The sequence below is a fragment of the Archocentrus centrarchus genome, chromosome 7 (assembly GCF_007364275.1).
Source record: "Archocentrus centrarchus isolate MPI-CPG fArcCen1 chromosome 7, fArcCen1, whole genome shotgun sequence".
NCBI classification, from domain to species: Eukaryota; Metazoa; Chordata; class Actinopteri; order Cichliformes; family Cichlidae; genus Archocentrus; species Archocentrus centrarchus.
Genome location: NC_044352.1, coordinates 7,413,190 through 7,435,346, shown reverse-complemented (window position 1 = coordinate 7,435,346; position 22,157 = coordinate 7,413,190). Strand labels below are relative to the sequence as shown.

The window sequence follows — 22,157 nt, the reverse complement described above, 5'->3', positions numbered from 1 at the left end:
TGAAAGCAGCTGCAGTGAAGGCCTCGCAGAACATCTTAAGGGAGGAAACACAGCATTTGGTGATGTCCATTCTAGACTTCAGGCAGTTATTGACTGGAAAATTTTTTGATCTAGTTATTAAAAAATGATTTTATTTGCAATTATGTTAGTTTGCCCAGTTACCCAATGAGCATCTGAAAATGGGGCACTGTGAATAGTAATGTCTGTAATTCCTAAACAATTAACGCAATGCTTTTGTTAAACCCACTGGATTAAAACTGGAAGTCTTTACTTCAGTCGCATCTTGTTTACTTGATATAAAATTCTCTGTGGTGGTGTACAGAGGCAAAAACTGTCAGTGTCCAAATACTTATGAACCCAACTGTAAATGTGAGATTTCTGCTTTAGTGATTTGGAATTTAAACTGTATTTTTTTATGGTTTTACAAGTGCAAACTTTTCAAGGATGAGAACTTGTTGGTTTGGAAAATGCACTTGAAGTTAACTTCCTCACCTCCAATAGATAACAGCACACAGCTACTTCCCCCACCTTTTCAGTGGGAACCGTTCACCTCCCACACAGTAAATGAGGCAGTTTGCAGCGTGGCTAGCCTCCACTCACACCGCCCTTTTCTGCATTATTTGATCACAAATTGTAGAGAAGAAAGACAAAAAAATAAATAAATAAAAAAATACACAAGAGAGCAATCATTCTTTCAGAAAAGTAAACAAATCTTCTGCCAACTTTAATGCAAACTGCCTTCAGTGATGTCATGGACATGATGCATGATGAGCAAATGGTCAAGTTTAACATAAAAGAACAATATTTAGCACAGATCACATTTGAGTGGATAAATTTATGTATTCAGCTGTGTTATCATATGCAGAATTACAACATGCTTTATTCCCCATTTTTTTGTCTTTAAAGTGATTGGCAGCTTACAGTTTGTTTTATAACAGAATAAAATCTGTCGGATATATTACCCTCTTTACTTAAAAAAAAATTGTACGCAAAAATCAGACTAGAAGGTCTTGAAAGGAGGTTACATTGTGCTATGAATTGGACTGTATCCTATTGAGCTACAATAGTTTTCCATGTTACAGATGGCCCTGTAAAAAGCCAGTTTATATAATGTTCTGTATCTGGATATCTGCTTTCTTTTCTATTGTAGTCGAGGCTGTCCCACTGGTAGATTTTGGGAAGTTATTCTTAAAACAGGAGCATATGGTGGGGAAGTGTTGCTGGCTGGCATGGGTCTTATTTGGAAAAGCTAACTCTTTGTCAAGGACTATGATTCCCAAAACATCAGCTCCTTTTTTCCTCTAATACATCATTGGCAAAACCTAAAATCCCACTTTAATTTTTTCCTCAATATGAATGCTATCCATATTCAACTGGATGTGTTTTGAGATGGTTAAACACTGAAATTGTGTGATATTCTAGGGGGATGTTTGTACTCGGCACAATTGCATACCAAATAATAATCTTGCCAAACAACCAGGTCCTGATTATTCATTTTATGAGATCAAATGAGGTGTAGTGAGATGGCTGTTTATGTTTAGAATGTAAAGTTGTAAAGCCTGGAGTTATTTTTGTGAGCACAGAAAGCCCTTAAACAAGCTTCAGCCTTATTCCACTTTGCAATATTGTTGTGTGGCAAAATGAATGCAAGAGCCTGTATGAGGTTGGATTTCAGTACAAATGACTTTGCTCTGTGCCCTTGTGTTTGTCTTCCAGCTGATTAACCAGAAGATCAGAATGTGCACGCAGCTGTACAACTGCAGGTCATTTGTTTCCGTGCTGGAGTACCTCCTCGCCATTGGCAATTACCTCAATGAGAACGCCGGGAAGGAAAAGGCCAAGGGATTCCGCCTCTCCTCCTTAACTAAAGTATGAGTCCACCACTGTTGCCTGACCTTTGATTGAGTTGCAGCACAAGGCTAATAAGACTACTCATTGACATACACAGCAGGGCTTCTGTACATCTTTCAGTTTTTCTCTCAGTTGCTCTGGTTTACTCAGGTCTTTGAACACATTCACTCTGGCAGCTGTGTGGCTGTCAATGAATGGCTTTGCAGGAGGAATGAAACTGAAACAAAATGTGGCCTTTAGTGGCTCAGTGTCTTAGAAGTGAAAAGTGGAGTAGGAAAAAAAAAAGTTTGAAGAAATGTAGACACTCAAATGATCAAAACTACTATGTTTCTGGTAGATAGATGGCAGGAACTGGCTAGCTCAGGCCTAGAAACTGACTGGTGACCCTCTGGTAACCAGCGATTATTATGGGCAACTATATTCTGTGACTTTGGCAAGTGGTTGCTGGAGGTTGCAAAGAGTTGCTAGCGCGAATTTGGTCATAAATTTGGTCACTAACAGGTTGCTGTGGACACCAGTGGTTTGCATGGAAGATGCTGACTTGTCTGTAAAAACTTGCAAACTACTTGGCAACTGGTAGTGGCAAGTAGTTTCACTAGGTTTTACAGGTATTCCTTTTCTATGGTTTCAGTCATACCTCTCCGGACGCACCCAATACGTTCAGCTCAAAACTGCCAAGTCATCCATCACCCCAGTCTCCCCTGGTGTTCCTCAGGGCTCTGTCCTCGGTCCTCTTCTCTTTGTTATCTACTTACTACCATTAGGACATATTTTTAGGAAATGCGGCATCCATTTTCATTGTTATGCCGATGACACCCAGCTCTATGTCTCTTCTAAACCAAATGCTCTTCTCCCCCCGTCCTCCCTTTCTGACTGTCTTTCTGAAATAAAATCATGGTTTTCTGACAATCTTCTCAAATTGAAAAATGATAAAATGGAAATCCTGCTGATTGGTGCCAAATCTACCCTTGCAAAATCCAATCACTTCACACTCACCATTGATAATTTCACTGTCCCCATTTCCTCCCAAGTTAAGAGTCTGGGTGTCATCCTCGATAGCACTCTTTCTTTTGAGGCTCATGTCAAAAACCTCACTCGGTCTGCTTATTTTCACTTACGTAACATTAATCGTCTCCGTCCTTCTCTTACACCTGCCAGTACTGCAACTCTTGTCCACACTCTTGTCACTTCTCGTTTGGATTACTGCAATTCACTTCTTGCTGGTCTACCACTCAAACTTCTCCGTAAACTTCAGATGGTTCAAAACTCTGCCGCACGTATCATTACCCGAACCTCCTCTACTCAACACATCACTCCCATCCTTCAGGACCTACACTGGCTTCCAATCGACTACCGTATCAAATACAAGATTCTTCTTCTCACCTTCATATCTCTCCATAACCTTGCTCCCCCCTACATTGCTGCTCTAATCCATTCCTATACTCCCTCACGCCCACTTCGTTCTTCTTCGTCACTGCTCCTCACTATACCTTCTGTCCGCTTAGCAACTATGGGGTCTAGAGCCTTTTGTCATACAGCACCCCATCTTTGGAACGCTCTACCACAACATTTAAAGGTCATAAACAGCTTATCTCTTTTTAAATCTCAGTTAAAAACCCATCTGTTCAAACAAGCTTTTGGCCTGTAACTGTGTGGGTTCTAGGATTTTACCTTGGTCTTAACTAATCTGTTTTTTGTTTTGTTTTGTTTATTGTGTAATTGTGCTTTCTTTTTTGCTGTTTCCTCTTTGATTGTTTTTTACCTATAAGGTGACCTTGAGTGCCCTGAAAGGCGCCCATAAATAAAATGTATTATTATTATTATTATTATTATTATAGTGACACTGAAAAGTGTGACACAAAACGAAAGCAGAGAACGTAAAAGTTGCATTCAAATTTAACCTTTTTGCTGTGTCTGAGTTCAGAAAGTCACTGCTTCCAGAGTAAGAGTAGTCCAACATGTAATCCCTGGGAAGAAAATATGACATAACATAGTTATTATTAAGATTTACCAGTGGGCAGTGTTTCCTTTAGACCAATTAAGGCTAGCTGTTAACCCAAGTTTGTAACTAACCAACTGTTGGCTGCCACTAAGCTATAGACAGACGGTAAGTAAAATTTGTTTTAATCTCATTTATCACTTTCCAAAACAGGCATCCCACTTCACTGGGATCACATTGAATAAAGGTGTACTCTGCTAACCAAGCTAGGTTATCTTAGTTAGTGTTCAGCTAGCTAGCGTTAGCTGATCATCGACACCCCTCAAACATGTTTACGTTCGGTTTTAAAAGACTAAGACGGCAACAACCGCTATGCAAAACTCAAGGCTTAAAAACAGTAATTCACACACCACACGTGCCATATTGGCTGTTCTATGATATATAGACTGCGTGTGGCCTTAAACTGTAATCAGATGGATAGGAGAAAGGCATCAATCTTTTCATCTAAAACTGGGAAAGGAAACAAATAAGTTTGTTTTCCAAAATGATCCCTTTAAGGTTGATTAAACTGATGGATGCACAGCTTTTGTCAAGGGTTTGTGACACTCTGTTTTCTCTGAATTTAGTTTGAACCACTCTTTGGTGTTCAGGTCTCTCTACTGGGAATGTTTAAGGGGCAGTGCTCTTGGCACAGAAGTAAAACGTCCTCTGCTCCATTTAATGAAGCCGAGGCCTTGTGTTGCCTCAGAGGTGTTTCCAGGTCTAATTGAGAAAAGTAAACTGTTGCTGCTTCAGACAGACTCTCTTCAAATTAATGGCTGACTGCCTCCCAGAAAAATGCATCGAGGCTATCTCAGATCTTTTTTTGGTTCTTTTTTTTTTTTTTCTTTTACTTGTGAGCATCAATACTTTGTGCATGTCTTGTATATGGAATCCTCAGAGGCTGGCCTTGGCCTTAAATTGGTAAACAACATAACCTAGATAGAAAAAATTGTGAGCTGCTTTCCCAGGATAAGAGAGGTCCTTCTTGAATTTCAATTTTGTGGCACCATCAAGTGTAACTTAGCTCAAATTTTAGAGTCATTACCATTTCACACAAATATAGCACAATTTGAAAGCAGTCACAGATACTATAACTATGAAAGTGTATTAAATGTAATTCACATAAACAGAATTTACAAGCTGTTTTATATCAGGTCACAATAACAGACTTTGAAATGGAATCGTAAGAGCAAAGTTACACCAAGGTAAACCTTTTTATATTATTGATGAAGACATTTGAATGTATCTGTTCTAAGTCAAAGTGATTAAATCTACAGTGTGAAAGAGAATGCACAAATTTGACCTGCAGTGGAGATGCAGGTTGGATGTGTATACACACACACACACACATACACACACAAAAAAACTAAAAACAAAACAAAAAGAAACACCTTTTTCCTCACACGTGGCTCTATTGAAGGAAGAATGTTTTGTGAGAATGTGTGCGCCACATGTGTACTTCAGCCATACACTGTTTTGAAGTGCAAAACAAAACTGATATGATGAAATAGAAAAAAAATAAGGGAAAAAAAAAATATAAACCTATATTTTTTTTCTCTTCACACACGCGTGCTGTGCGATCTGCTGTTCTCAAACCATGATGTGACCAATTGTAATCAGCTGAGGGTGTTCCAAATTTTATTAGGGCTTGTAATATTAATTTGAATGTTGGTGCTATAAATAGCTGTGTTTGATTGCCACATGTGAGAAATGCTGCTCTGGTGTTGCCGCTAGAACTAAGTCCACCAGACATATTTCCTTGCCTCATTTTCACATTTATTGTAAATACTTTGTTTTCTTTGCCAATGTCTAAAAACAGAGTTTCAGTATGCAAAAGATCAAGTAAAGTAGTCTCTACATACACAGTGGGAGAAATAATTATTTGATCCCTTGCTGAATTTGTAAGTTTTCTCTCTTACAAAGAATGAATGGAGAGACAGAATATTAACCAAAAAATCCAGAACAAAACCACATTACATAAAAATTATAAATTGATTTGCATGTATTTGAGTGAAATAAGTATTTGAACCCCAAGCAAAACATGACTTAGTATCTGATGGAGAAACCCTTGTTGGCAAGCACAGCGGTTAAGACATTACTTGTGGTGGGTCACCATTTTTGCACACATCTCAGGAGGGATTTTGGACCACTCCTCTTTACAGAGACTCTCAAAATCCTTTAGGTTTCATGGCTGCTGCTTGGCAACTCAAAGCTTCAGTCCCCTCCTCAGATTTTATATGGGACTGAAGTCTGGAGACTTGCCAGGCCACTCCATGACCACGACCCATTATCAGTGTTCTGGCTGAGGGAAGGAAATTCTCGTCCAAGACTTTATGGTACGTGGCCTCATCCATTGGTCCCTTGATGCGGTGAAGTCATCCTGTACCCTTAGCAGAAAAACAGCCCCAAAGGATAAAGTTTCCACTTCCATGCTTGACTGTGGGGATGATGTTCTTTGGGACACAATCAGCAGGTTGAGTTGACAACTACAGCGCTTTCTCCCAGTCCTTCTATGAATCATTTAGATGTTCACTTGTCTGTACATGTACCTTCTTGAGCATGTGGACCTTGTGACTGCTGCTAGATTTCAATCAATTACAGCATAATGTGTCACTAGTGGGCTTTGGGCTGATCCACAACCTCTCTCATGAACATCCTGAAGCAAGATCTTACAAGGGCGATTGATGGTCATTTTATTTCTTTCTTTTTTTTTTTTTTATTCTTTATTTATTACTCATTTTATTTCTTCATTTCTTCCATTTCCAAATAATTGAACCAACAATTGTCATCTTCTCACCATGCTTCAAGCTAATGGTTTTGTAACCCTGCCTTGTGCCTTGTGCAGGTCTACAATCTTGTGCCTGATGTCCTTTGACAGCTCTTTGGGTTTGCCCATGGTGGTGGAGAGGTGGAAAGGAAGAAATTGATTCTGTGGACAGGTGTGATTTATACACATAAGTTGAGATCAAGTGTATCTGTAAATGATTGATTGATTGTATTCTGTATGCCACATGGGCACACAACCAGTCTGTGGGAGCCAGAATACTGGCTGGGTTGTAGGGTATCAAATACTTTTTTTCACTCAGTACAATTCAATTTTTAACTTTTATGTAATGTGTTTTTTGGATTTTTGGTTGATATGCGGTGTCTCTCCATCATACTGAAACTGCCACAAAAATTAGAGACTGTTCATTTCTTTGTAGGTGAGCAAATTCAGCAAGGGATCAAATAATTATTTCCCATGGTTTAAAAAAAAAAGAGCACAACTCATATGCACAGCTTTATGAATCTGAAAAATAAAATATTCTAATAGTCTCTGCCTCTGTGCTTCAACACAGAGTTTTAGCCCTGAATCAACAGTGTTTTAGACATTATGGTCCCATGCCTTTTGGGATAATGTTATTTGGATAGAGAAAAGATAGGACTGCAGACATGGGGTTTGGGTAGATCGTACAATGTAGAAGAACATTGTACGAAGTGTGCACGATGGTGGTGGAAACATGATGCATTGGTGTTGCTTCGCCGTCTCTGGAACAGGGCAGCTTGCAGTTATTGATACAACTCATATCAGCGAGTGCTTGACGTTAATGTGAGACCTTCTGTCCAAGAGTTGAAGTGGACCTTTTAACAGGAATGTAAAAGATCAAAAACACACTATAAAGCCACCTAGGAATGGTTCAGAAAGAAGAGGGTTGTGTAACTGCCTAGAAAAAAGGCCAGATTTGAATTCTGCTGAAAAGTTGTGGGGGAATTCGAAACAGCCAGTACATGCAAGATAAAACCTCTCAAACATCACGCAACAGAATGAATTTAGCATGGAAGAGTGGTCAAAAAATTTCTAGCAATCCAATAACAGAGGCTGGTGAACAAGCCCGCAAATTACTTGCAAGAATTTATTTCTGTTAATACTCTTCTTCTGAGGCCAAAGGGGCACCTTCGCTTTCCACAGAAGAATATTACAGCTATTGACATTTTTGTTGAATAAACGACTGAAAATGCTGGGTTTTTTTTTTTCTGCAGTTGTGTTTTATAACCTTGAAACCGTGTGAAATAACAGTGGATCAAATGTATGTATAAAGACGTGTCAAAAGCCAGCAGTGTCTTTGGAAAATACTTTTTTAAATGACTACACACACACGCACACACACAAATCCTCCCATGGGTATAAACACACTTTCTCCATTATCATCCAATTCTTTATCTGACCTACAGTAACAAAGCTGCATTTTTGCATCAGCACACACACACACACACACACACACACACACACACACACACACACACACACACACACACACACACACACACACACACACACACACACACACAGGCATAGATAGAAAGCACACATGCATGTGTTGCCCTTTATGTTTGAGCCCCTGCTTTCTTTCTTACTCCGTTTTCTCCATCTCCAGCTCACCCAGCTCCGTGGAAGAGACAAGAAGTTCACCTTGCTTCATGCCCTTGTGGAGCAGATCATGTTGCATGAACCGTGCTTGGCCACTTTTACTCAGGAGTTGGCAGAATTTGAAACTGTCCCTGGAGGTATTTGGTAGACAAGATTTGATCAAACTTGAAAGAAATCTGTGTGGCACTTTTGTTGAGGTCTGTTAAATGAAACGTGTATTTTCTCTTTGTGTCACTGCCCCCCCCCCCCCCCCCCCCCCCCTTTTTCCTGAATAGCTTCCATCAAAGGCTTGACCGCAGAAGTAGATGGTGAGTAGATCACATTTTACTACTGTCACATTTTACTACTGTGTCCAAAGACTGTTAAATTTGCTGAGATTGCTGTAATATTGACCCTCCTTTTTTGTGCCAACAAAGTTATTTGTGAGGAAGGGTGATCGTAACATTTACTCGAGCTTTCTGTAGCCTCACTATGCTTTGCTGAAACACCATGATCTCATTGTCTAGGGAGTGTGAGGTCTCAATCCAATATGTTGTCTATATGATGACTTACAAAAACTTGCCACAAGCCACAAATACTGCATTCCATGAGCTCACACGGGAGACAGCATCTGATTTAAAGCAGCTATTTGCTTCAGTGCTCAAATATCATTGATGGTAACCAAGATGTGTGTGTATGTTTTTCAGTCCTGAAGAATGAACTGAAGAAACTCGTTCAGTATAGAAAAACTTCCAAGAAGAAAAATACAGCAGTTCAGTATCCAAACTTCTCCAAAGACCTGAAGGTGAAGTAGAAAACAGTTTGCATATAAATGTTAAAATAATCATTTAAAGCTAATTTTAATCCACATACAGTCTAAATCGAAAAAAAAAATCCACTTTCTTTTAGTGGAAAGAAGTGCAGCTAAGTGCAACTTCAGTCTGTTGGCTCATTACTTTTGTGATTTTGCAGGACATGGATTTTGATTTTTATCAGTATGAAATCTGTAAAGCTCATGAATCAGATCTCTCTCTCTTGGATGAAATTGATCATTTGGACAAACTCTCTCCTGACATGATCCATTCTTAATGACTTGCAATTCAATGCTATCTGCTGCAGAATACAGTGAAAAGTCAGAAATCATGCCCTCCCCCTCTGCATTTTTCATATCTTGCAAAGCCATCCAGTGGTCCAGGTTGGATTGTATGTCTTAAATGCCTGATTTAAAGGCACGCTGTAGAGCCTTCTTGTACACAAGCATGTGGTTATGCCCAGTGTTTTTCCTTACATTATTCACAGCCTTCATTTTCACATTAGACTCTTTTCCTCTCTTATTTTATTTGCACATTGTAGCCTTTTATATCATCACCACAAACTGCTTAAAGGTGGAGTTTCATATATAAATTGTTCTTGCCCTTCAAAATTTGGTAGACATGAGAAAATGTTTATTAAGCCTATTGCAAACTATCTGCAGGGCCACAAAAGTTGGAAACATCACAGTTTTTCAGCTTAGTGGGGTATTTACCAAGGCTAAAGATACAACTAGAACCACTCGATGAGAATTTTGCATATCAGGGAAGTAATGCGCCTCCAAAGAAAGTGTTTTTATTTATTTATTTTTGCACTGAGGTTAGAGCAGTGATGGAAGAGAAGACGCCTTCACAAATGTAAGCGTGTATTCATCCAACAAGAAGAGGGCTTTATGTGAGAAAATAATTCATTTGCATAATGTCATCAGCTTAACTCTCTGTGATAGAATGGTTTGGGAAAAGTGTGGGAGAGATATATATATATATATTTTTAAATTTTTTAAACAGTTCTGACTGAATCATTTCTGCAAATGGGCAAAAAAAAAAATTATTACTGGGTGCTTCAATCATGTTGCTGTGGACTTGACCTGTCGTCAAACGTAAGTTAGAAAAAACGAAGACCCCGAGGAAAACTGAGTTGTAAACTTCTGCAAACAATAAGAGATTGTTAAATTCCTGGGCTTGTGTACAGCCCTGGTAAAGTGATGTTATTATGAATCTTTTAATTTAAAATTTCTCCCTGTATGTGGTGGCTAAACACTAAGTTTTAATTCTGTTTTTTCCTCAGGTTAAATTTGTTAAATTAAATCAAGTCTAGTTGCTGTTTTTCATTCCACAGTTTCTTCCCAAATGTAGTTCTCGAGCAAAGATAAACAAGTACTGAGAATCTGAGTTTTACTAAAAGGTCATGATTTGACTAAATTGAGGATTACTGCGATCTAAGCTATAAAGGCTTTGACGACAGTAGCTCCAACTCCAGGTCGAAAACTCAAACCTGTATGGAGTGACCAGATCCCCACAAAGGAAGAGTGTTTTTCACATGAACTCCAGAAACATGGAAACGGTCCTTTCACACATGTGGAACACAGCGGGAGATAATTTGTGCCAGCCATGTTCTCGCTGCTGGAAATACTCTGGTTGGTTTAGAAGATAGTGCTGCCTGAGCAAAGCGCACAGGAGGCAGTACACAGGACATCTACTCACTAGCTCTGAATCCACTTAATATCTGCGATATTCTCACACCGGCACATGTGGAAATCACACGGGCTTTGTACCGGGGAGCTGGCAGCTTAAAGACCAATCTGTCCATGTGGGATATTTGCACTGACACATGCACCTCACTTGGGCAATGTCTAGAAAATGGCTGCAGTGCATTTGTGGAAACAGCTTAAATGTAGGGCAAAGAGTGTGCGGTTTAAGAGGGGATGCATCCATATATCAGCACATCTCATTTTAAGGCACTTTGGAAAAAAAAAAAATGTGTGCCCCTACATCATATTTTTCACATGGAAAAATATAACTCTGACAAAAAAAAAGGAGAAAAAAAAATCTCCTTCTAGTGTTTCACCCAAGTATTCTCCCAGATTTTATTCCAGCTGCATTTCTTATTTGTGGTAGTTTCCATCATATTCAACTGAAATCTGCATATTATGTTACCTTGTGTTAACATCACATGACAGCAAAAGACAGACAGGTTGACAGCCTGATTTAAAAAAAAAAAAACAACAACTAAAGTGGGATGCCTATTCATCCTGAATGTGTCCCTTTAAATGCCAGTTATTGAGCTTTTCCTAATTTTCTGTTATTTATGTACATATATACACTGCTACAGTGGTAGAGTCAGTTATTTTACTCTTAACTGACTTGAATTCCTGTCAGTGAGGAAGGATATGCCCAACATGGTAATCACAGAAGTGCAGCTCAGGCTGTGAGAACAGAAATTTCAGTCATCTGCTGTTCAGACCGAGGAGCTGCACCGAGGACCAGCATAAGATAATTATTTTGTATTCTCAGCTATGCAAAGCTACTGTAGTGATTCCCAAGATTAAAAACATGAAAATTTACCTTTAATTAATCAACTCAATGTTACAATATAAATGCCATTAACTAGCATTACCACCTTAAAAAAAAATCCAGGTAATAGATCAGTTCCCTTCTTTTCTAATGTGATGGTTGATGTGATGATTGACAAACTTACCAGGAAGTTCTTGTGCTTTTCTTTATACCCTAGATGACAATTGAGAAATATGATGCGGATCTTTCGGCCCTGACGAAGACATGTGAGGAGATGAAGAAACTGTACTCTGGCATACTGGTAATTCTTGACTTATTATTTCAATATCTCAGTGTCAAAGATGGATAGTCTCCTGTCCCAGTAATGTCTAGTTGTCCCTCTTCAATTATTTGTCATCTTATCTCCCCATCCTGCACTGGTACACTGGGAGAGTACATTTATTTTTAAGGAAAATAGTTCACAAGGTTACTTCTTTTGCACTGGGTGTCCTTGAGGGTACATGATGTATATAATATATCCTTTATATCAGTGGCCTTAACATTATTTATAACCCAGCACAGCTGATTTGCTGTTTTGAAATGTTATCCCTCCTTCATTGGATAATTTTTTAAGGATTAGTGAACACTGGTTTCCTGCACCCTGCAGGAAGTGTGAAAGACAAGTTCATCCCGACCCTTAATGTGCAATGTCACATTGATTTAGAATGCTCCACAAAAGATTTAAAAAAATAAAAAAATAAATAAATACGAGATGTTAGAGCACCCCTGGTGGGTTTCTCGGGTGCTTTTTGTAAGCCATTTATTAGCCTTTAAGGGACATTCCATAAATATAGTTTTGAGGTTAATGCTGCATTTTGGTTGTTTGTATTTGGTGAAATCTCATTTAACACATTTGATTGTACAATACATTCATATTTGAAGCATTTATGATTTAAGTGCTCTCTAATGTGGACTGGACTCTGGTAACGGTGATATTCTTAAATGAGAAATGCGCCTGCCTTAAAGCACCGGTCACATCATGAGATCTCCCATAAAGCAAATTCCTCTGTCACACACATCTGATTTAGTGGAAGCACTGGTCCCTGTGTATTCTTTCATCACACTGTCCATAAAAGAGGACCTTTTCTTTGCTCACTAGCCTGGTTAAATTGGGTTTTCAGAGCTCAAGTCCACTTTTGACATCTTAACAGGTGCTGTCTTCTTTTTTTAAAGCATGACCCACCAAAAACAATCAATACAAAACCAGTGCCTATTTTCTCACCTCTCTCATATCTCCAGGGGCAATCCATCATCATAGAGTCCACTTACCCTTCCTGTTGTATTTGAGAGCTGAGATATGATGGCATGAGCTGTGAGCTTCGGGCCTGGCAGAGAATTTTGTTATACTTGACCCACAATTAGATTCCCGCGCACTCACAGTATTTGTTCATGAGTAAACAAAGGGACCCTTCAGCATCCCTCTAACTCTTTTAAAAATGATCTACATGTATTCCTTTGTGTTAGGTGTAGATTTAATAAGAGACAGCAAGGGGTCATTTAGTGTCTTTTACATCTAACGTTTTCATAAACAAAGGGTTGGGTTTAACATCTTGGTGCGTCCTTGCCAAAGGTTAGAAACAAAAACAAAAAATGATACAATTTTCATGTGTTTGAATGGTACATATGAAGCCATAACCAGCAGATGGTTGATGCACAGTACCAGTCAAATGTTTGGACACAGTGTTTGGACTGGTACTGCAGCTTAGCACAAGACTGGAAGCAACTAGTCTGGCTAAAGCCACAGAGCCTGGATGATTTGATTTGGCACAAACTATTTGGAACACCAGCCAGCCAGTCTCTCCTTAATTTTCCTTCTAACTCCTCATATTTGTCAGACAGCAGTTATGCTGGGATCCCAAACACAGACTGCAACACCTTCATCCCTTTGCTTGTGTGTCTATGGCTACGTTCACACTGCAGCCTGAAGTGACCCAAATCCGATTTTTTTTTGCCTTCATGCGACCTGTATCCGATCTTTTCATGCCAGTCTGAACAACACAGATCCGATTTTTTCAAATGCGACCCAGGCCACTTGGATATGTGGTCCTAAATCCGGTATGTATCCGATCTTTTCAAATGCGACCTGTGTGTGTACGGCCAGGTCGCATTTATCCGACCTGCACGTCATTGATACTTTACAAATGTCACTATTCTGCATCCTGTTACGCGGACGCGGGAAGGAAAACATGTGTGACTTCTGCAAACATTGAGCGCGCTCGCTACATGTGACGTTATTGCGTCCTCTACTGCGCATGCGGGACACTTTCAGGTTCGTCTGCTGTTCGCACACAGATCACATCCAAGTCGCATATATTTGATTTGGAAATGTGAACGACCACGCAAAAAAAAAAAAAAAAATCGGATTTCACAAAAAAATCGGAATTGGGTCACTTCAGGCTGCAGTGTGAACGTTGCCCATGTACTCAAAGTGTGTTCAGGCACACTAGGCGATACAGATTTTGAGAATCATTACAGCGTAAAACACATTTACACTGACCAGGAGTGTACCGATCCAATATTTGTATAGCCAGATCAGGGAAAAATTGGGTGGATCTATCAATTTTCAACTCAGTATTGCTGTATTGTGTGAACAGTTAGCAGCAGTGGACCAGTTGCTAGAAGGAGAGCTAACAAATCATTTGCAGTAGAATTAGGCAAATATTGAAAAGCGCTGGGCTTTCCTAATCAGCTTCTCTCTCTGTTTCATACATCAGGGTTAACACTTGGCAGGAACTTTTCATTGTAATTGCAGCAACAAGTTGCTGTCAACTTGATTAATGTCTTTTGTCTGCTCCACTCTGTGTGTGCCAAGATAAAGATACTAGCGCAAAGCAAATATAACAGCATAGACTCTGCAGTGCAGCAGATAACTTAACATTACAGGGAAATATTTTACAAGTGGAAACGAGTGCCATAATTGGCACATGTACTCTTGATAAAACTCAGCAGCCATTTGAAAATTCAAGATCACAGCGTCCTCCTGTCATGAGGAGTGTGGACCCAAATGTTGACTTGAAGGAGTTGAACAAACAAAAACTGACTTTTATTGTAGCACCAGAAAGTCGAGACAGCAGGTAAAAAACAAAGCCCTTAAACCCAAGCAGGGAAACATACAGGCAACATGCAGGAGACACACGGGGAACAACCTAAGCCCAACTGAGGGCTTAAATATACATGATAGCTGTCATTGGGCAAGAGGCAGGGTACACCCTATACGGGTCACCAGCCTGTCACAGGGTTAACACAGAGAGACAGATAACCATTCACGCGTATATGGGCAATTTAGAGTCGCCAATTAACCTAACCCCAGTAACTACCTGGAGAAAACCCATGCAGACACGGGGAGAAGATGCAAACTCCACACAGAAAGGCCCGGGCCAAGCAGCTAACCACCACACCACTGTGTTGCCCACTTATTTAAAAAAAAAAAAATTTTTTTAATTTGTTTGTGATGTGTGTTTTTGTTACATTTTGTTCTATCGTGTTTGGAAAGCAATCTTTACATCACCTGCTGCTGTCTCAGTGTTATCATCACAGTGAGGAATTCAGCTCATACATGTGAAAATGAACTTCTATAAGTGTAAAAATATACTTTTGGTTGTGTTTATGTGTAAAATAAAGCCCCCCCCCCAAGTTTGAATTAATCCGAAAATCTAAACAAGCCATGCCTCATTTTTGTAAGCTGCACAAGACACACAGGAGACTGAAAAATCAGTCTCCTGTGTGTCTTAGCCTTAACAGAGCTAACTGTTGATGCTCACACTGGCTGCAGTTGATCGCGCTCCCACCTGCTAGTTTGTAAAAGGTCCAGTCATGACCACTTAATTGATGTGATATAGGTTCAATGGATTTTTCCAGTGAAGGTAATCCCACGATGAAGCTTAGAAACCAATGAGCCAGTTTTCCTTCTAACATCACCCCTTAGGAGGCATGCTGCTTCCTGTCAAGGAGGTTAGCATTCAATTTGGGCAGGCAAGCCAGGTCAGTGGAAGGCTAGGCTTCATGTGGTGGATATGCTTTTAGCTGAGCAGAGAATATGGTTAGATTAAAAGTGCAAAAAGTTGGCTAGACTTGTTAAGAGGGCAAAATACACATCATGAGCTTCTAATTTATGCATAAGCTCATGTAAAAATTGAGAATCACCTTCTACATACTGATTTTCCTTCACTCTGCAGCTATAAGAATGCTATCAGTAACATCTAAACCTCAGCAAGAAAGCAAATAAGCAGATTTTTCTAAATGCTGCACATAAGTGAGCATCCTTCAACAATAAATCCTAATTTACTTCAATATTATCCTAATCCAATATTACACCTTATTATCAACATAAATCACTCTTCTACTATTATTAAAATTGTTCTGGTGGTAAATCGGCTGTGGCCTTTTAAAGTTTAACTAGCTGACCTTTAACTACAGTGTCCCCTTCAGGCAGGGAGTTATATTTTAATCATCAGGCAGCACTGCCTAAATGTAGCATCATCCCTGAATCTTTAATCAAAGTTTTGATACCAGAATCTTGATATCTGATACATGAATTTGCCAGATCCACCCGTCCAGCCACTGAGTTATCTAATTTAGGGTTGAGAGAGGTGCTGGTGGGGGGGGCTGTAGTCTATCTGTGCTGTTAATAGGGAAAGAGGTGGGGTGCACCCTGGACAGATCACATTGCAAACAAATAAAACCACCTTCCTTATATTGTGTAGTTTCCCACGTAGTGTCAAAATGACTCATTAGAGCGTGGGCTCTACAAGACCCTTCAGTGCAACTTGTGGTATCAGGAACAAAGATGTTATCAGTAGATCCTTTAAGCCGTGTTACATGGAAGAGTCTCAGTGATCTGCTAAATATGGTGTTTGAGAAAGTATCTTACACATGTATATATGTACATGTGTGTGAATGTAATGCTTCCCAGCAGACCATTCCCAGAGAGTCACACTGTCTCTGCTGATGTGCACCATCTGAGGTGGACAGGGGGTCAACATGGGAGCTTTAAATCAGCCGGTGGCTTTCCAGCTCCATACAAAGCAGGCTGTAATGCACTGTATGTTCTGACACCTTTTTATCATAGCCAGCATTAGAGTTTTTCAGCAATTTGTATCACAGTAGCTGATTTGTGGGACCAGACCAGCCTTTGTTCCCAATGGGCATCAATAAAACTGGCTCATTTGTTATGGGTATATTGGCTGTCCTTCACTGGACTGCTTTTGGTGGGTACTAACCATGGCTGACAGGGACAGGTTAGTACCTGATTTTTCACAGATGTGTAATATTTTGCACATGTATTATAGTCAGAGAGGTGAACAAAATTGGCAAGGGGCAGGCGAGAGAGAAAATCCATTGATGGGGAAAAAACAAACTACAGCAAAATATTGAGAACAGGGAAACTTGAGGAAAGTCACTGGAAAAAAGAAGAAATTGACAGGAAAGCTTCACTCCTGAAGTACAAAGATGATCTGACAAGTGACAAGGAGAAGCAGGGGAGTACGCTGGGGTAAGAGATTAACTGACTGGATGCCGGAGTGCCAAAAAAAAAAAAAAAAAACTGGAGGGAAAACTGAGCGAAGGAAAGATGTGAAACTGACAGAAGCACCAAGAGACCAGGAATCACAAAAAAAGAAATCTTAGAAATAATTTGACCCTTGCTGAAGTTGATTATATCATACCCATTTTTCCTTCTTCCACCTTCAACAGCTGACTGGTCACTTTCTGCATAATACATATGGTCCACCCTGTGACAGGTGCCATTGTAACAAGATAATTAATGTTATTAGCTTTAGCCTGTCAGTGGTTTTCATGCTGGTGACTTTTTTTTTATACTTTATATTTGAAATGATTTTTATAGCACTATTCTCAGACTATTCTCAGTCTCCTTTAAACACAAGACCACATCGCCATCAAGCATCCTTCCTGCTCTTTAAAACAAAACCAAAAAACAAACATAAAAGACCAGTGACATTTGAGGATTAACGCAAGCCAGTCTGTAAATACTTGCCCCATTTGTGTCCCATCCACGTTGGCTCATTTCCCTGAGTACGAAGACTGTGCATCTGAAACTTCCTGAAAGTACAATAAACCCCTTCAGGAGCACTGGAAAAGTGATTAAGACTGACTGGGCTGTGTTGTAGTGCAAGGGAGCAGCAGGCTGGGGAAAAGGTGTCATATTTAGTCACGTCTTGTCATGGGGGCGGAAGGAGGGAATTCATTATGATGCCCTGAAATAGCCAACATGCAAATGTATTAAACATCGAAGAAGCTCATAAAATTTTGGGGGCGGTTGATTTGCAGATGTCCCTAGACACTGGAAGCGTGATTTTTTTAAAACCACTTGAAGTACTAAATAAAAGGAGACATTTTATGTAATATGCTATAAAACATCCCCTCTAATTTTTTAAAAATAGAAAAAAAAAACAAAAACACCAAGACTTGAAGCTGTCTGCTATGTCACGTTACCAATCTCTTTTCATAAAATGCACACCTTTTAATGTCAGTGAGACATGCAGTAAAAAAAATCAATTCCACTTTAGCTTCTGTGGATAAAAACTTTTAATCTTGCTTCTTCAATCACAGCTCAAACCTTACAGGTAAACCACGATACAGGACATGTGCCTGCTGGGTGCGTAATGAACATTTCTGTGCTTAGTTTTGTAACTTTTTTATATTAATTAAATCAACAGCAGGTATCAGTATTTATTAACATTTATTCTGGGTTTATACTGTTCTAAGTATACGGTTACTAAACTTTCAATTCAAAATTTCAATTCAGTTCAATTTTAATTATATACAGCGCCAAATCACAACAAACAGTCGCCTCAAGGTGCTTTATATTGTACAATAATTATAGAGAAAACCCGACAGTCAAAACACTATGAGCAGCACTTGGTGACAGCGGGAAGGAAAAACTCCCTTTTAACAGGAAGAAACCTCCAGCAGATCCAGGCTCAGGGAGGGGCAGTCATCTTCTGCGACTGGTTGGGGCTGAGGGGAGAGACAAAAGACATGCTGTGGAAGAGAGCCAGAGATGATGTTTTCAATTTTTAATACCTTCCACCAATGACACTGGTGTATTCAGAATACCAATTATAGATCTTGGTGAAGGAGGTCAGACTAATTACGGGCTGCTTTTTCACAGCTTAGTGTTTCCCATCTTGGTGCAATACACATGCAGACATGAAACCAACAGTGTATTATCCTTCTCATCCTCACTCATTAAAATGGAAACACATTTACTCAAAGAACAGGCACCCTCTTTTATGTCTCCTTAAGCCCTTTTGACATGTATTTGTAAATTGATTTTATTGGGCACGGCGTGTGTTTGTGAAAAATGCCCATAAATGTTCAACGCGCACAAAAGACAATGAAGCTAATCAGCTAACAGGCTGTTGAGAGGATTAAACTTCTACACATTACCAAACAAGATAGAAAGTCTTTTGCCCCAGTCGTACATAGTTTTGAGCATCCCTGGCAGACAGTGAAAAATGTGAGGATAAAAGTATGCAAATAGACTAATCTGCACATCTGATGGTGAGAGAGAACGGTGTTAACCATTAGCTAACATCTTCCTTTTGCTACAGGGGACTTTGCAGAAAGCATCCCACACCTGTGTAATTGTTTCTACAAAGTGAGAATAATACAAAGACACTGACAGCTGTTACATTTTGAGTTTCTGGAAGAGCTAGGGGACATTTCAAAGATTGCATACATTACATGTTACACTGTGAGTGCAACGTATATACTGGGTCATTGATTAACTACATTTACATTTTTAAATGATTTCAAAATCAATTCCATTAAAAAAAATGTGTCCTCTCCTATTTTTATTTTAAAACAGTGGCCAATAAAAATACAATTTGCATTTAAATGTAGATTCTTGGATGCATTCGCCATGGGAATGTGTTTATTTTAGTCAGAGGTCCTCCTTCAAGAAGCTCTAAACTAATTTGAGTAGCAAGGTTTCTGCTGGGAAACCTAATTCCCCATCTACATAAATACAAACATGAACATTACATTTTTACATTATCATTAAATCTACAGGACCAAGAAAATAGCAGATACTATAAGCAATTGAAGTTAGGATGGTACAGGGAGCTACAGAAACAAGCGCTGGCATTAGTGCATTAGCAGAGTAAAAGTCATTAGTGTCAGCTCTAATGTACATGTTGTACATCTGGGTGAATATTAATGACTGAGTCGGCTGATAGCCACACAGCTGTGAATGAGTGTGAAGCATGAAATGATGCCAATCGCATAATGAAAGCATGAACTAGCTAACCGTGGCAAATTGTGTGATATTCCAGCTGCAGTAAATAAATGATAACAACGCCAAGCTCATTTTTTATTAAGCTGACTGCAGATTTTTTACATACAGAGATATGAGACTTCACTTCGGCAGCTTGAACTGTTACATTTTTTGGAACTTAAATTATGGCTTGACAGCCAACAGCCAGCTTAGGTCTGAGTTCCACGGGCCTAGAGACCAGTCGGTGACCTGGCAGGGAAAAATGTGTAGTCTCCAACCGGTTGGTGAGTGCAAAGACGCAAAGAGGTTTTGCTGTACCGAAAACCTCCCTGTCATTGCTTTAGTTGCCGCAGTCGCCCATTATTTGCACAGAAGACAGAACCACTCACCAGCTACCCACTAAGTGGTGGTGAATCTTGAAACAGTGCAATGTAAACTGGATATGGAGACTGCAAGCCTTCAAACTAAAAGCTCTGTCCTACTGCTGCAACTGACAAAGTCTGCAGTGTAGGGCAGGTTTCAAAAGTTTATTTGGAAGGCAAACTTGGATACTTGTCACATTTCAATACTGCTCGGTGAGTAGTTGGTGAGTGTTTGTGTCTTCCGTGTAAATGTCAGGAAACCGTAGCAATCAACTAAAGCAAGTGCAGCATTGTATAACTCTTTGCCACCAATTTTACCTAGTGATTATGAGCAACCTCCAGCAATCACTTGCGAACCAATCATGGAATACACATTATTCCCTAGTGACCAGCCCAACTGTGCTGAAGGCTGTTTAGTACAGCGGATTCTGTGTGTGTACAAGCCCACTGTTTGGTGTGTGTTAGAAGAAGTTGGAAGTATGCAATATAAGTCTATAAGCAGAACAAGCTTATAATGAATTACATTAGAATAAGCATCTAATAGAATTATAAAAATTTGTAAAACATAATAAAAAGAAAACTAGGAAAGAGTGACAGCGTGTAGCTTTGGTCTGAACTTTAGCCTGCACAGTCAACAGCATGCATTCAGCAAGTTAGCACATTTAACTACTGTGACCCTTTCTGATAAAGTTTGACTTTAGAATTACTAACATTAGTATGCCAGTGACCCTTCACCACCTAGGTTAAAGTACTAATTGAGCGGCACATGTCTACAACATTGTATAAGGGCACTCAAGGACTGGAATGCATGCTGAGGCAGTATATGAGGTAATTAATCAAAAGACTATTGTTAAGAAGAACATGTGCAGGCCGGGCACCACTCCACAAATGAAAATAATTGTAGCTGTTAATTATAGAATAATTTTTTACAAGCCCAGTGGTCATGGAAAGAGTAATTGCTGTCTCATTATATTTATTTTAATTTTTAAAAATCAATAAACTTGTTGTTATTTTTTCTCTTGTATAGGTTAAATTCGGAGAACTGCTGGATCAAGACTCTCAGGAGCTCTTCGGGTTGATTTGTCAGTTTGTGCATGACTTCAAAAGGGCACATGCTGAAACTGTATGAGTTACAGAGTAACTGCATGGAGCACGTGGATTAGTGAACACTGAGACCACAGTGTTGCTTACTAAATGAAACCGATCCATCTTTGTTGTGACAAAGAGATACAGAACTTTATGATACAGTGTGACTCATAATTTGGTTTTTCACACCGATGTTTGGATTTACATTTTTTTAAACATATTTCCTGAGTTGTGCAAATATTTTATTAAATAATGGACAAGGCGCTCATTGTAGCAGCTCCTGCCCCTGGACAGCCTTGACAGGGTGACTATGTGAAGGAAATCAATTTTGTGAATAAAAACTGATTTATGTCACATCACATCTTATCATAGATTGGTTTGATTTGTGTTTACTGACGTCGCTTTGAGACAAATTGGTAATGAAAGATCTGAAACCTCTTGGTTGTATCCAACACCAGGCACTGATGTGGGCTGTGAAAACTCACAGCTCTTTGCTGGAAGAGGAACAAAAAAAAAAAAAAAGACACTTCAGAGGCCAGCTGAGGTGGGTGCGTGATTATTTTGAACATCCAGTTGTTCTTTGGTTGGGGACATTACCTGTCCCGGTTTTCTGGGAGTGACTCCGAGGCTGCAATGTGAAAAAAAACACAATCAGCAACATAAGCTCCCCCTTTAAACGGCAGAAAGGTCTTCTTACTGCCGGTTGGAACTGATTGATGGGCTTTTGTGTGTTTGACATTTTAATCAGTTAACAGAAGAAACACCGTTTATCCCCATAACTGTGAACGGTGGTGGCATAATGAAGAAGACCCCTCACTGAGATGGAAAAGTTGCATATTTTCTTCTAAAAGGAGAAACCAATTATTTTAATTAAAACTTTCCATCTGTAGAA

General features: G+C 39.5%; 1 protein-coding gene across 1 annotated transcript in view; it reads left to right on the top strand.

Annotated features, from left to right (window-relative positions):
• The window catches only part of LOC115783004 (formin-like protein 13), a 45,064-nt gene extending 23,567 nt beyond the window's left edge, over window positions 1–21,497 (top strand). Inside the window, exons 12-17 of the mRNA XM_030733579.1 lie at window positions 1,717–1,869; window positions 8,248–8,377; window positions 8,516–8,548; window positions 8,927–9,024; window positions 11,760–11,843; window positions 21,207–21,497. Of these exons, the coding sequence (XP_030589439.1) occupies window positions 1,717–1,869; window positions 8,248–8,377; window positions 8,516–8,548; window positions 8,927–9,024; window positions 11,760–11,843; window positions 21,207–21,308 (600 nt within the window). The 3' untranslated portion in view covers window positions 21,309–21,497. The remainder of the gene's footprint in view (window positions 1–1,716; window positions 1,870–8,247; window positions 8,378–8,515; window positions 8,549–8,926; window positions 9,025–11,759; window positions 11,844–21,206) is intronic.
• The last annotated feature ends 660 nt before the right edge of the window (window positions 21,498–22,157 follow it).